The 12643-nt window shown below is 38.9% G+C and overlaps 2 protein-coding genes across 3 annotated transcripts in view; one reads left to right on the top strand and one right to left on the bottom strand.

The window, feature by feature from the left end:
• Positions 1 to 12643, bottom strand: part of LOC108607852 (hemicentin-2) — a 73663-nt gene that overhangs the window by 36463 nt on the left and 24557 nt on the right. The gene's annotated exons all lie outside the window — the stretch shown is intronic.
• LOC108604548 (lysophospholipase-like protein 1) lies at positions 10098 to 10918 on the top strand. The gene has a single exon (XM_017994078.1). It carries the CDS (start codon positions 10160 to 10162, stop codon positions 10826 to 10828), a length of 669 nt encoding a protein of 222 aa, XP_017849567.1. The 5' UTR covers positions 10098 to 10159; the 3' UTR covers positions 10829 to 10918.

Here is a 12643-nt window from a genome sequence, read left to right as displayed (position 1 = left end):
AGCGGCCTACAGGGAAAGCAAACACAACATGCGAAGCGGCAAGCAAACGAAGCAAGTGCTAGCTGCAGGCTCACACACACACGCACACGCACACGCACACACACACAAAGGCCGAGAGCAGAGTCGAGTCGAGTGAATTTGCTCTTGTTAATTGCATGTTCTGCATATCACTTATAAATGCACTCACACATAGGCAAACACACACACACGCCCACACACACACATATTCTTTAGAAAAGTTTTGCCATAATTGGATTTTCAAAGTTAATTACCAGCATTGAATTTGGAGCTAAAACGTAAGAATACACACACACACACATACACACATATACACTGCTAATGTGTGTGTGTGTGTGCGAACTCTGCTCGATTACATTGTAATTTTCGCATAGATTTTTGCCAGTTTAATGGCAATTTGAATTGCCTGGCAGTATCAACTGCTGCGATAATTTGACCAATTAAATTATGACAGCTTTATCTAAAAGGCATTAAGCCTGGCCAACAGCAGGAGCAGCAGCAGCAAATAGATAATTAAGCTTAAAGCCTAATAGGCGCTTGACTGACTGCAGTTAATGCAAAGCAGGCTAAAAACAAAAGGCTAAGCACACAATTGGGCTAAAAATAAAAAGGCAGTTTGAGCTAAGCCAAGTAGCAACATGGCTCGAAGCAAAAATGGCCTGCACTGGCTAAAAGGAATTATGTCTTATTATTTAGCCAGCGGCAACAAATCTTTGAGCTGCTGCTGCTGCGCCTGGCAATGCACCAAAAGCAGCGTTACGTATACGTAACGTATCTACGCTTTTTGGCTTTAATGTCTTTATATATGTATGGGTGTGTGTGTGTGTGGCAAGTTTAAGCCAAATCAGTGGCACACAAGTTGACTCCAAGGCGACTCGATAAAAACTGCACTGCAATGGCGCGCGCGCTCTCACATAAAATGCAACATAATTTTCTTATGAGTCAGACAGACGAAGGTGCAGCCAGCATTGGTGGCTACATTGGAATTGGGGGCGTGTGGGCGTAACAATGAATGTTATCTGTTTAAACTGCGCTCGTTTATCCTCTCTCGCTCTCTCTCTCTCCTTTGCCGCGCCAGCAAAAGTCAACCAAACGGAAGAAGATTGCAATTTAAAGGCTGCAGTTTCGCTTTTCTTTTTGTCTGCAGCAGCAGCAGCGGCAAAAATATTGATGGCCATGTTGGAAAGCCAAGTAACTGGGCAAGGTAAGCAGTGCGACTGCAGCTTAACCCATTAGTTTGTGTAGGTGTCAGCGATATGCAAAGTCAAGTCAAGTTATATTTTATGCTTGTTAAGATGACAACAACTAAAACATAATAAATGAATGAGAAATTCTTGCAGCAATTTGCTTAATTCGCATGACTATTTATTAATTTATTTATGTTTGTTGAATGACGCAACTAAAACATAATAAATGAATGAAAATTATTGAAGCTTTTGCTAGCTCTTTAATTATTATTAAATTTATTTTTTTTATGCTTGACAGAACATAATAAATGAATGAAAATTATTGCAGCAAATTCTTATTTTTCATAATTGTTTATTTATTTATTGTATAATTTGTTTTAAGCTCTTTTTTTTTCTTTTTATATTTATGTTTATGCTTGTTAAATGACGAAAACTAAAACATAATAAACGATTGAGAAATTCTTGCAGCAATTGCTTATTATTAATTAATTTATTATATATTTATGCAAATTTAACACACAATAATTAAAATTCTTGAAGTCATGCATTTAATAATTATTTTTTAATTATATACTGATATTTTTATTATATAAAACATAATAAATGTATAAAAATTATTGAAGCTTGTGCTTTATTTTCGTAACTATTTTTTTTTAAATATTTACTTAATTTATTTATTATATTTTATGCGTGTTTAATGACAAAACTTTGAAATGAATGATGAATTCTTCTTAATTTGAATGACTTCTTATTTGTTTACAATAATAACATAATAAATTAATGAAAATACTTGAATCTTTTGCTTAATTGCCTTGATTTTTTATTTTTATATGTATTTCTGCAAGGAGCTTCAATTTATATATCTTATATATTTTGTGCTCATTAAACGACAAAATCTAATAAATGAATGAGAAATTCTTGCAGCAATTGCTTAATTTGCATGACTTCTTATTCTATTTATTTATTTTTAAAGCACTCATTAATTTAGCTAAAAAACTACAAGTGCTATTTGTGAACTGGCACAGGAGAAACTTTTGCCTAAAGATTCTACAACTGACAAAAGCAGCAGCAGCAGCAGTTCGAGCTCGAGTTGGAGCTGGAGCTGCTCTTGTGACTTGACATTATGGGAAGTATGCCGCAAGTGCAAACAAAAACAAAGTTTTCGCCAGCTGTGTGGCACTCTCTCAATGGGTTAAGAGGAGAAATCTGCCAGACCGGGAGGCTGACTTGATGCCCAAGATCTTTTGCATTTAAATTGTGGTTGAGTGTGTGCGTGTGTGTGTGTGTGTGTGTGTGTGTGTGGGTGGCAGTACCGTTATTTCATTACCACTTTTGCATGACAATGCAGTATCACAAAAGAAAAAAAAAAGTAGCAAGCAACTCTTCGATGATGTGCAATGCGCTGTTCGCTGCTCCCGCGGCAAACTCAAGAGTCAAGAGTCGCGGCGCAGTTGCACAAACTTTTTTGCAACATTGCGAACCGAAATTGCTTTGGCAAAAAGTGGAAAAACCGGTCCGAAGTGCCAGACAAGATATACACACACACATGTTGCCCCCAAGCCGCCACCACCAGCCTCTGCCACACTTTGACTTTGCTGCATGCAGCGGCAGCAGCAGCTGCCTCAATGCTCTGGCTCGTTGATAGTGCGAATGTGTGCGGTTAACATGGCTTAAGAAACTTTTGTCGGCTGCTGCTGCTGCTGCTGCTGGCCCCAGTTGAAAAAGTTTCTTGTCTTGCAACTGCCGCTGCCACTGCCGCTGCCGCTGCCGCATAACAACAGATAACTTGCAACTTTCGAAAACTTGGCCCCGAAAAATATTTTGCTGTTTTCTTTACATATATGGCAACTATTTTCAGTTCGCTCATGTTTACACAATAACAAAACACTAGAAACTTTTTTGTTGCAAGCAACACAGACACACACGCACTTGTTGCATGCCACAGCAAAACTTAATAGCAATTATATGAGCAAAGTTCTGCGCTTTGTTTAAATATATTTTTATAAAAAATAATATATATTTTTTAAAGTTCGAATACTTAGAAAGTTCGCACTAACTGCTGTGCGCTCTAACTGCGTTTGCAACCACACCTTGCCACCCTTTTATCAGCTTCAATGCAGTTCAAAGTTTTGCACTCAAGCGACAACAAAAAAAAAGCAAAAGCGCAGCAAAAAAAACTTTTTCAAACGCTTTGACTACTTTTTGTGCTGCTGCTGCTGCTGCCGGCGTCGCTGCTTTTTGATCAGCGACATGCGCGCATCATATAGCGTCAACCCCTTTTCAACAGCAGCTCACCACACCCCCCTACCCTCGTTTCAGCCTGTATCACTTTATCAAGAGCGCAAAATTCAATTTCACTCTTGGCACGCAAAAACTTTTGACTTTTTGCTGCTGCGTTTTTTCAACATTTTCTTTGCACTTTTTGTTGTTCTTGTTGTTGTTGTTGTGGCTGCTGGCAGCATCACTTATCATATTCCAATTGCCACCAACACAGCCGCAGACATAACTTGCCACAGCAACTTTAAGCTTTAAATGCTGCAGCAGCATATTTAATTATATAAAATTAAATAGCAGTGCAACAAAATTTATGCCAAATCGCCACTTGACAAAATTAACAACAAAAGTTTTTTCAGTTTATTTTTTGTGTGGCAAGAGTTTATTACAGTGGCAAATCCCCAAATGCATGTGCGCACAAGCAGCGAAATTTACACAGTGAAAACACCCAGAGGCAATCTGTAAGATACAAAAGTATCTTTTGCCAGCTGCGGCGACGCATTGCTCGCCACACAGCCAGAGCCAGAGCCAGAGCCAAAGTAATGACCAAAGCACGAGCTAAAATTTGTTGCTGTTGTTGGTTGGCCATTGGCTTTTTACGTCCGCCAGGCCACTTGAGAGGAAATATCTAAGCATTTGAACATTTACGCTTCATCGATTGCAGCGCAGCAGTCCAAGTTGCTCGAATAGGAAACCAAGTAACTTGCCACACACACACACACATAGACATAGATACACATATAGATAGAAAAACGAGTGTGCACAAGGTAGCAGCAAAGTTTGCTAGGCAAACAAATAAACCACAGAGCAGAGAGACTCACTGTAAGGGTCAGGAAGCTGCTTCAGAATTCTTATCCAGAGTATTCGATGTGTTGGGGCCTGTCGTCGTCGTCGTCGTCGTCGTGGCAAAAACTTTTGTTTGCCCAAGTGCAGCAACAAAGCGATAAAAAGCCACAGCACGAAATGAAGCTGAGCCACTAAAGGCGCAGGCAAACAAAAATAAAAAACAAACAGCGAAAGCAGCAGCAGCGAGTTGACCAAGCCAGTCAAGTTTACGAGCAGCAGACACATGCGCTGACAGTTTAGTGGGCGTGATGGGGTTGGGGTTGGGCCGTTCGCCTGTTTATGCTGAGTGGTTTGACAATTTTCTCATTAGCGCTCAAGTTAAGCGGCAAACTCAGCTCAGCTCAGCTCAGCGCAGTTTGCTGTTTGACACGTGAACGCGGCAAGTGGTTAATTAAAATATACGAAGCAGCAATTTGATTGATAACAAAAGAGCGCGAAAGAGAGAGAGAGCGCAACGGAGAGCGAGAGATCGAAAGTTGCCACTTAACAAGCAATTATGTAATTTTGTTTGAGGCAATCATTGCAATCTTTTGCAACGTCGCGTTGTTCAATATAGCTCTTTGCCATCTGCTTTATATACCTGCTCCTTATATCTTTCGTTTCTTATCTATAGCTGAGCTTGCAACATTAATTTATTCATAAGCCTCATGGGGACCATAGCTGTCAATTGGCTTTTGCAAGAATTAGTTGCTGAGCTGGCATGTTGGTAAGCAGCGTTAGCGCAGCCATGAGTCAGCATAAACTTTAATAAGGGCAGCGTCTGTGCGAGCATTAGAGAGCACTCTACAGATGTAAAATTGGTCAAAGCTTTAATTTGATAAATAGACTAGATATATAACAAAAAATATTTTTATATATACATATATAAATTAATTAAAATTAATTGTCTTTACTTAAGCAAAGCTAAATTATTCAATATTATTTTTATTTCTATATTATTAACTGTCTTATTTTTAAATATTTGTAATGCGAATTTAAAGAAAATTTTTATGATAAATGCAGCTCAAAGCAGAACAAATAATAAAGCAGCTATAAAATATTTTGATATAAAATATATTGATATTTAGAAACAATTTTTCTTCACACACCATTGTGGTGCTCACGTGTCGCATAAATTTTGGCTGCGACTCTTGTTGGTTGTGCAAATAAATTATCAGCATATTTTGCTTAGCCACTCGCCACATAATTTATGTAACATGATAATAAAACACAACACAACATTTTTTTTTTTGTTGTTGTTGCGCTCTCGCTCTCTTTTTTTCCAATTAAAAATGTTTACCGCAGTCGCGTAAAAATTTGCATCTGCTGTTTTTTTTTTATGCGCTTGTTGTTTTGACATATTTTTCTTACATTTTGCAAAACGTAAAATCAACAGACAACAGACAAAGCACAGGCCAGACATACAAAATACTGAGAATAATAAACACACACACACGCAAAAAAAAAGAAAGAAAGTATTTGTTTGGAAGAAAAAAAATGAAAGCTGGGCTCAGGATCTTTTACATGGGCGGCTCTTGCAGCATTTGCACATGGATTGTCCTGTCTGTTCGCCCTGGTTGTTGCCGCTTGGTTTCGCAAGCTTTTCTCTTTATGCTTGACGGCCACAAAGGACAAGAGAACCAGCGAGAGAGAGAGAGACGCCTAAGCACATACACAGGAAGCCGGAAAAAGGAAAAATCACTGGCAATTTGCATAAGATACAATTGAGTGAGTGTTGTCGTCTCGACGTTTCTTTATTTTCCTGCCGCATTATTTTTCCTTCTGCACACGCTCGTGTAATGAATTATCATATTTCATGTGGCTTCCATTCAAACCCACACACACACACACACAGCCGAAAAAATGTTTGCATTCAAATTTGTGACCCAAGCAGAATAAACTTTGAGCCGCCAAAGTGTAGTGCAGTAAGCATTTGGCTTGGGGGCATGCCACAAAAAATGAGTTACAAACGAAATGCCGCAAAGTATGCAATAAAAATTGTATAACAAAAGTAAAGCTTAAAAAGCGTTAACAAACAAGCAAAGCTTGTAAATATATAAAATATATAAGCAATAAATTTTTAAAGTGCGCGCAACAGTTTGTAAATATTTATTAATAAATTAATAAATTTCGTATGACTCAACAATGTTGCATAAAATTAAAACCACAAGCTGAGCGCTCCATGTGGCTTTCAGTTCTTGTTGCTTTGCTGCTGATTTGGGTCGTGTGGCAAGCAACGAGTCTTAGCAGCTTACTTGCAACACACAATTGTCTCCCAATTGTCCAGCTGCTGTGGCAGTTAAAATATGTCAGCCAGCTGAACTGTCGGGGCTATGGGCAAGAGTAAATTTTTTGTTGTACATCATGAGTCGACAAAATGCTTTGGTAAGCGCGTTTGTTGTTGAACATTTCATTCATTTGTTACTGCGGCTTTTGCCTGCTGCACTTTTCCTTTTAGCTGCACAATTTTTTGCGCTGTTTTAATATTTTTCGCAGTCTTTGTGTGTTTTGTTTTTCATAAATTTTCACAGCTCTGTAGGTTTAAAGCCTGCGTCTGGGTCTGGCATTCAGCCACAAGCCACTTGGCAGCTGCACCAAAGCTGCAGTCCCAGGTTTACTCATGTGTCAGTCAGTCCGACCGTCAGTCAGTCAGCCTCTCGAGTTGCAGTTGGCTTTGGAATTACACGCTTGTTACTCATGCCAGTTCGCTTTACCTTTTTAGCATAACAATTGTACAGCAGAGCTGCTTGCTTTAGCTTTAAATTTAAAAATAAACACACTACGCGTATACGCAATGTAGCTTATGTTGATTTTGTAAATATTATTGCACTGTTTGTTGGCCCTGCAGCTGACTTTTATAAATTTTATAATGCAAAATACTAAAAATTACTTTCATTTTCCTTGCAATTGGTTTTACAAGCAAAGCAGAGCGCAAACTTTTTTCCACCCTTGGCACAGGCAAGTGAAAAATGCAACAGTCCCTTGTTCTCCAGCTGCAGCTTTGTTGTTGATTCTCTTGTGCAATATATGCAATGCAAAAGTTTTTAATTTAGCGCCAACTTAGCGCTGAGACTTGCACAGAGCGCGCAAAAGCAAAAGCAACTGCAAGAGTAATGGGCAAGGGCTGCTGAAATATGCTTTAAAAAATAATCAACTGCGCCAAAAGCTGTTAACGGAAAAGAGTTTGGGGTAAGCAAGGAGTGAGGTGCGGGTCAAGCAGGAAACAGCCAAACTAATTCCCCAGCTGCAATTTGCTGCTTGTGCCTGTGAAAAATCTAGACGAAGCAGCGGCCGAGCCTGTCGACTCGTTGATGTAGCCACTGATGCCTGAAATGCAGCCAAGCGCATTTTATGCGTAAATCTTGAGCACAGCGCCAATGGGCGGCTTAAGCTCATGTCAGTGCCAATAGCCAGTCGAGAGAGCTTAGAGCTGCTGCTGCTCGTTGTTGTTTTGTTTAGCATGAAACGCCAGCTTGGCGCTCACTCAGGCAGTTGTAATTTGATGGGCCAGACTGGCCCAAAAAAATGTCTATGAAGTAAGCTTAAGCAGCAATTTGAAACTTGTGCGCTCATTTTATAAATCCTGCGCGCTTGGCCACTTGTTAACCATTCACAAGCTACTTGGCTAAAAAAGAAAAGCAGCAAAAAAGTTGCGCAAATCGCTCAGCACACAGTTCAAGTTGAGTTTTCAAATGCAGTTTGCCACACACCTTCAAAAAGTTAAACGAGGACTTTTAACGGCGCAGGCTTGCAATTTTGTGTTGTGTGTGTGAGTGGGTTGAGTTCAGTTCAGTTCTGTGTTTGTGTTTGGGTGGAGTGGCAATCGTTGTTGGGTCAGGCATGAATGCAAGTTTTTATTTTGTTACAACTTGTTGTTGTTCTTGTTTAACCCTTGCGAGCAACAAAAAATAAAAAAAAAAATGTGGGTCAGCAACAAATGCAAGAAGAGTCAGGAGCTGAAAATTTATTGTGCGTCGTTGTCGCCGCCAGTTTTTAGTTTCGGTCAGAGCTTTAGCTGCCAAAAAAAAAAAAGTAATAGCAACAACAACAACAACAAATGTTTGTGTGTCATGCATTTGCTCCAGTTTTTAACCCACAAACTGGCTGACCTACCAACTCTCTCAATCTCTTTTTGTCTATTTTTATGGAGTGTCCATGTTTAGGGGTTTTCTATTTCAGTTTCAGTAGCTTTTAATTTATTGTAGCACTTTCCAAAAAGAAAAGCGCGACATTGTCGCTACAGCTATAGAGATAATATTAATAGCTCCAAGTGGTGGTCAGTCCAGCAAGGTGAATGCCTTCGCTCCCAGCTCTAATGGCTAATAGTTCCAACTTGTTTAGTGGGCTGGGCGCACATTTGCGTGAAAGATGTCACGCCATAAACTTTGTTTATTGAACCATTAGCAAGCGATAGGCCTGATACTTCACTGACAAATGACTCAATGACTTGGGCATACGACACAAACTGTAGCTAAATTACGTATACGCATAGTAGACTATCGAACTACTAGCAAATTTGAATTATTTGCGCTCCCATTCTGTGTTTTGTTGCTAGTCTATGACTAATGACTAACTATTGCATGCGATTTGCTAGCAAAAAACTAGTTGTCGTTTATGAAGCAGAAAAAGCTGATACGACGAGTCGCACACAAAGCAAACGAAATGTTCTAATTGCAACAAAAATGTTTAGCATGCTTTGGCTACTGATACTGCAACAAAAAATGTTTATACAAAGCAAAATTGTGCCAGTTTAGCAAGATCACCGCTATGTATTAATCGATTTAGCAGATATTGAAACAGCACAAATTTAAACAAAACATTTTTGTATGCAAGTTGCTAGCTTTAATTAATTAGCAATTGTTTTTATGCATATTTTGTTATCATACGAATGCCTTAATTGCAATAGGAATTCGTTTTATTAGTTCATTGCAGCGTATATCGTATAGATATCGTATCTCTTATCTACTTATAATTAACTATCAATTGGATATTATTAATATTTTGTTATCAGTCAATATCGTATGAATGCAGCTTTCAAAAAATTTATATCATCACGTATATTGCATGGTATATCGTATTTAATATTGTATCGTATTGCGTAAGTTTTATGGTTTATCGTATTGTGTATCGTATCGTATCGTAGTAGTAAGAGATATGATTATATGTATATCGTATCGAGCATTGTATCGTATTGTTAATTGCTTATCATCATGTATAATCGTACCGTATTTAGTATTGTGTATATCTATACGTATTGTAAATGAAGTATAGCGAGCATCATTATAGTGTATCGTATCGTATATCATATAATACATTTTATCCCGAAATATCGTTAAGGATTTATAATCGTATCGTTTATCGCATCAAATATCGTATCGTATATCGTATTGTGCATCTATATACGTATCGTATATGCAGTATAGCGTATATAATATTGCATATCGTATCGTATATTGAACCGAATCTTGTACTGAATCGTATATCGTATGGCAAGACTAACTAAATAATTACTAAGCACAATACATTTTATCCAGAAATATCGTAAAGCTGCAGTATATCGTATCGGTTATCGTAACGTATATCGTATCGCAAGACTAAGTAAATAATTACTATACATTCTATTCATAAATATCGTAATGTTTTACAAGCTACTATTGTACTATTGTATCGTATCGGTTATCGTAACGTATATCGTATCGCAAGACAAACTAAAAATCATTAAGCTTGTTACTACATAATATGGAATAAGCAAGCTATGGAGTTCATATCCTAAATCTAAATACGATACAAACTGCAGAGCCTTTGAATTCAATTTCGTAATTTCAAAACAATCTGACTAACAAATTCCCTGAGAAATGAGAATTACGGCCTTGCTACGCAAACATACGGCCAGTGTGTTGTTTCTACACGGCGCTGGAGACACTGGACCCGGCGTCGCCGAGTGGGTGCACAGTTTGATTGGCAGTGATATTGCTGGGAAATCGCATATTAAGGTCCGATATCCAACGGCGCCATATCAAAGCTACGCGCCCTTCGACGGCGAATTGTCAAATGTGTGGTTCAATCGTCCGTCCCGAGATTACGATGCAGCCGAAATAGCTTCGAGCATGTCGGAGGCTTATGCCATTGTCGATGGACTCGTGCAGCGGGAAACGGATGCGGGCATACCGCTGAATCGAATTATTATAGGCGGCTTTTCAAATGGCGGCGTCTTGGCGCTGCACGCAGGCTACGCTATGAACTTGACTGTGGCTGGAATATTTGCGCACTCGGCATTTCTGAATCGCCAATCGGCGGTCTATGAGCAGCTGCAGGCTGCAGCGTCCGGCGATCTGCCCGAGTTATTAATGCAACAGGGCGATGCAGATGAAATGGTGCCACATGCTTGGGCGGAGCAAACTTACGACGACTTGCAAGCTCTTGGAGTCTCGGGCACATTTAGCACTTTAAATAATACAGCACATGAGCTGACTGAGGAGTCTATGCAGGAGCTGCAGATGTGGATACGCGATAGGTTGCCATAAAAATGTTTAAAGCTTTAATCAAGCGCAACTGGCTGTGAATTTATTATGCCATCAGTCAATAGAATTTGCAACCCTCCTGCAACTGTTTAAATAGCCAAGTTGCACACACAGCTAATTAAGTCAAGTTTATGCAGAGGGTTACACTCGCTTCGCTTTCGCACGTTCGCACCTGGGCAACAGTTTATTATTATAACACAGCCCCCAACCCCTCCCCCTTCACCAGTTTGAGTGCCAAGCAGCAACTCGTTGCTCGTTTTTCTTTTTGCCTTTGGCGCTTCTAATGCTGAGCAGTTGAGTCTCTGCAGCTTTGAGTTGAAATTAAAGTTAAAGCTGCCTCATTTGTGTGGCAAGCTCTCGTATGCGCCTGTGGCCACAATGACACTGATGGATTTGCTGTTAATCAATATCAAATGAGCGCTGCAGCTAAATGTAACCCCCCCACCCAACCCGCTCGCAGCTTTGACGCTTTGACGCTTAAAAAAAAAAGAGTAACCTACTCCCCACCCAATCCGCTGGGCATGTGGCCACAATTTACACTCACTGCTGCCTGCTGTTCTGAGTGTTGGTTAACATAGTTCATTTTACTTTTTTTTTTTGAGCTATGTGTGCGCTCAACTTTTGTTTTATGAGAAAATATTGTACAAGTTTTTTAATTGCTTTTACGCTTAAAAAACACGTAAACTGTGCGAGGCTACATGTGTGCGCTCTCTCGCTCTTACTATCGCTCTCTCTCACTCGTCTGTCTGTGGTTAAGTGTTGAATAACAAACTTATTTAAAATACTGCAGCCATTGCCTGCAAGTTAACTTTGATGTTGAGTGATTTATGTTAACAAATAGAATTTATTATCAAGCGCCAGTAGCAATCAAATGCATAAATATTTATAACATCAAATCCGTAGCAATTAACTTAATCGATTTGTGGGCGACAATACGACAAGGCGATTGATTGCTTAAAAATTATGTGTGAAACCAAAACAATAATAAAACACACACACACACATACACACAAACTTTTAGCTGAGAACTTTTCAAATTAATTCAAGTCTTTAGGCACAAAAGTTTTTTGAAACAACAACGACAACGTTTCAAAGAAATCTTGCAGGCAATTTGCATATGTCTCTTTGTCTGTCTGTGTGTGTGTTAAATTTTAATTGAAATTCATTTACGTTTAAAGACAGCAATTATGCGCATTTTCCCAGGCGCTGCCAAAACACAACAGAAACAATTTGTAAATGATGTAGACAAGATAAAAACACACACAAAAAAAAAAAAAAAATATAACCAAAAGCTAAATTTACATAAATTGAAATAACAAAGCCAACGCCAGTGCCACACTGATAGACTCTATAGTTTTAGTCCAGTGTCTTGTCTTGATCAATTATGCATTATGAGCTGCCAACCCGAGTTGTAGCTTTTGGGCTTGTTAAGTGAAAAATATAAACGTTCGAAGTCATGTTTAGATGAATCTCCGTGTTGTATCGATGCAATTTATATGAAAATAGTAAACAAATTGCATAACACACAGACACACGCACACACACAGAGCGAGAAATAAACATGCAAGCTATTTTCATATCAGAGTTTTGGGCTGTGTGTAATACAATCAAAAAGTTTGTTAAGCATGCAACAAAAGCCAAAGAAAAAGCAACAAAGAGAGCAGCAGCAAACTGGCAATGGCCTTTTGTTGCTCACTGTGTGGCAAGCATGAAAAGCTTAGCCACATTATGTGGCGCAAACTGTAACGAAAGCGAAAGCCAAACTGTTTTTAATTTACAGCAAAAATATTTAGACAAGCTCAAAAAAACTATAAAAAT

The sequence above is a fragment of the Drosophila busckii genome, chromosome 2L, assembly GCF_011750605.1.
Source record: "Drosophila busckii strain San Diego stock center, stock number 13000-0081.31 chromosome 2L, ASM1175060v1, whole genome shotgun sequence".
NCBI lineage: Eukaryota > Metazoa > Arthropoda > Insecta > Diptera > Drosophilidae > Drosophila > Drosophila busckii.
Note: the sequence above shows the minus strand (reverse complement) of the source record. Positions and strands in the feature narration are given on the sequence as shown.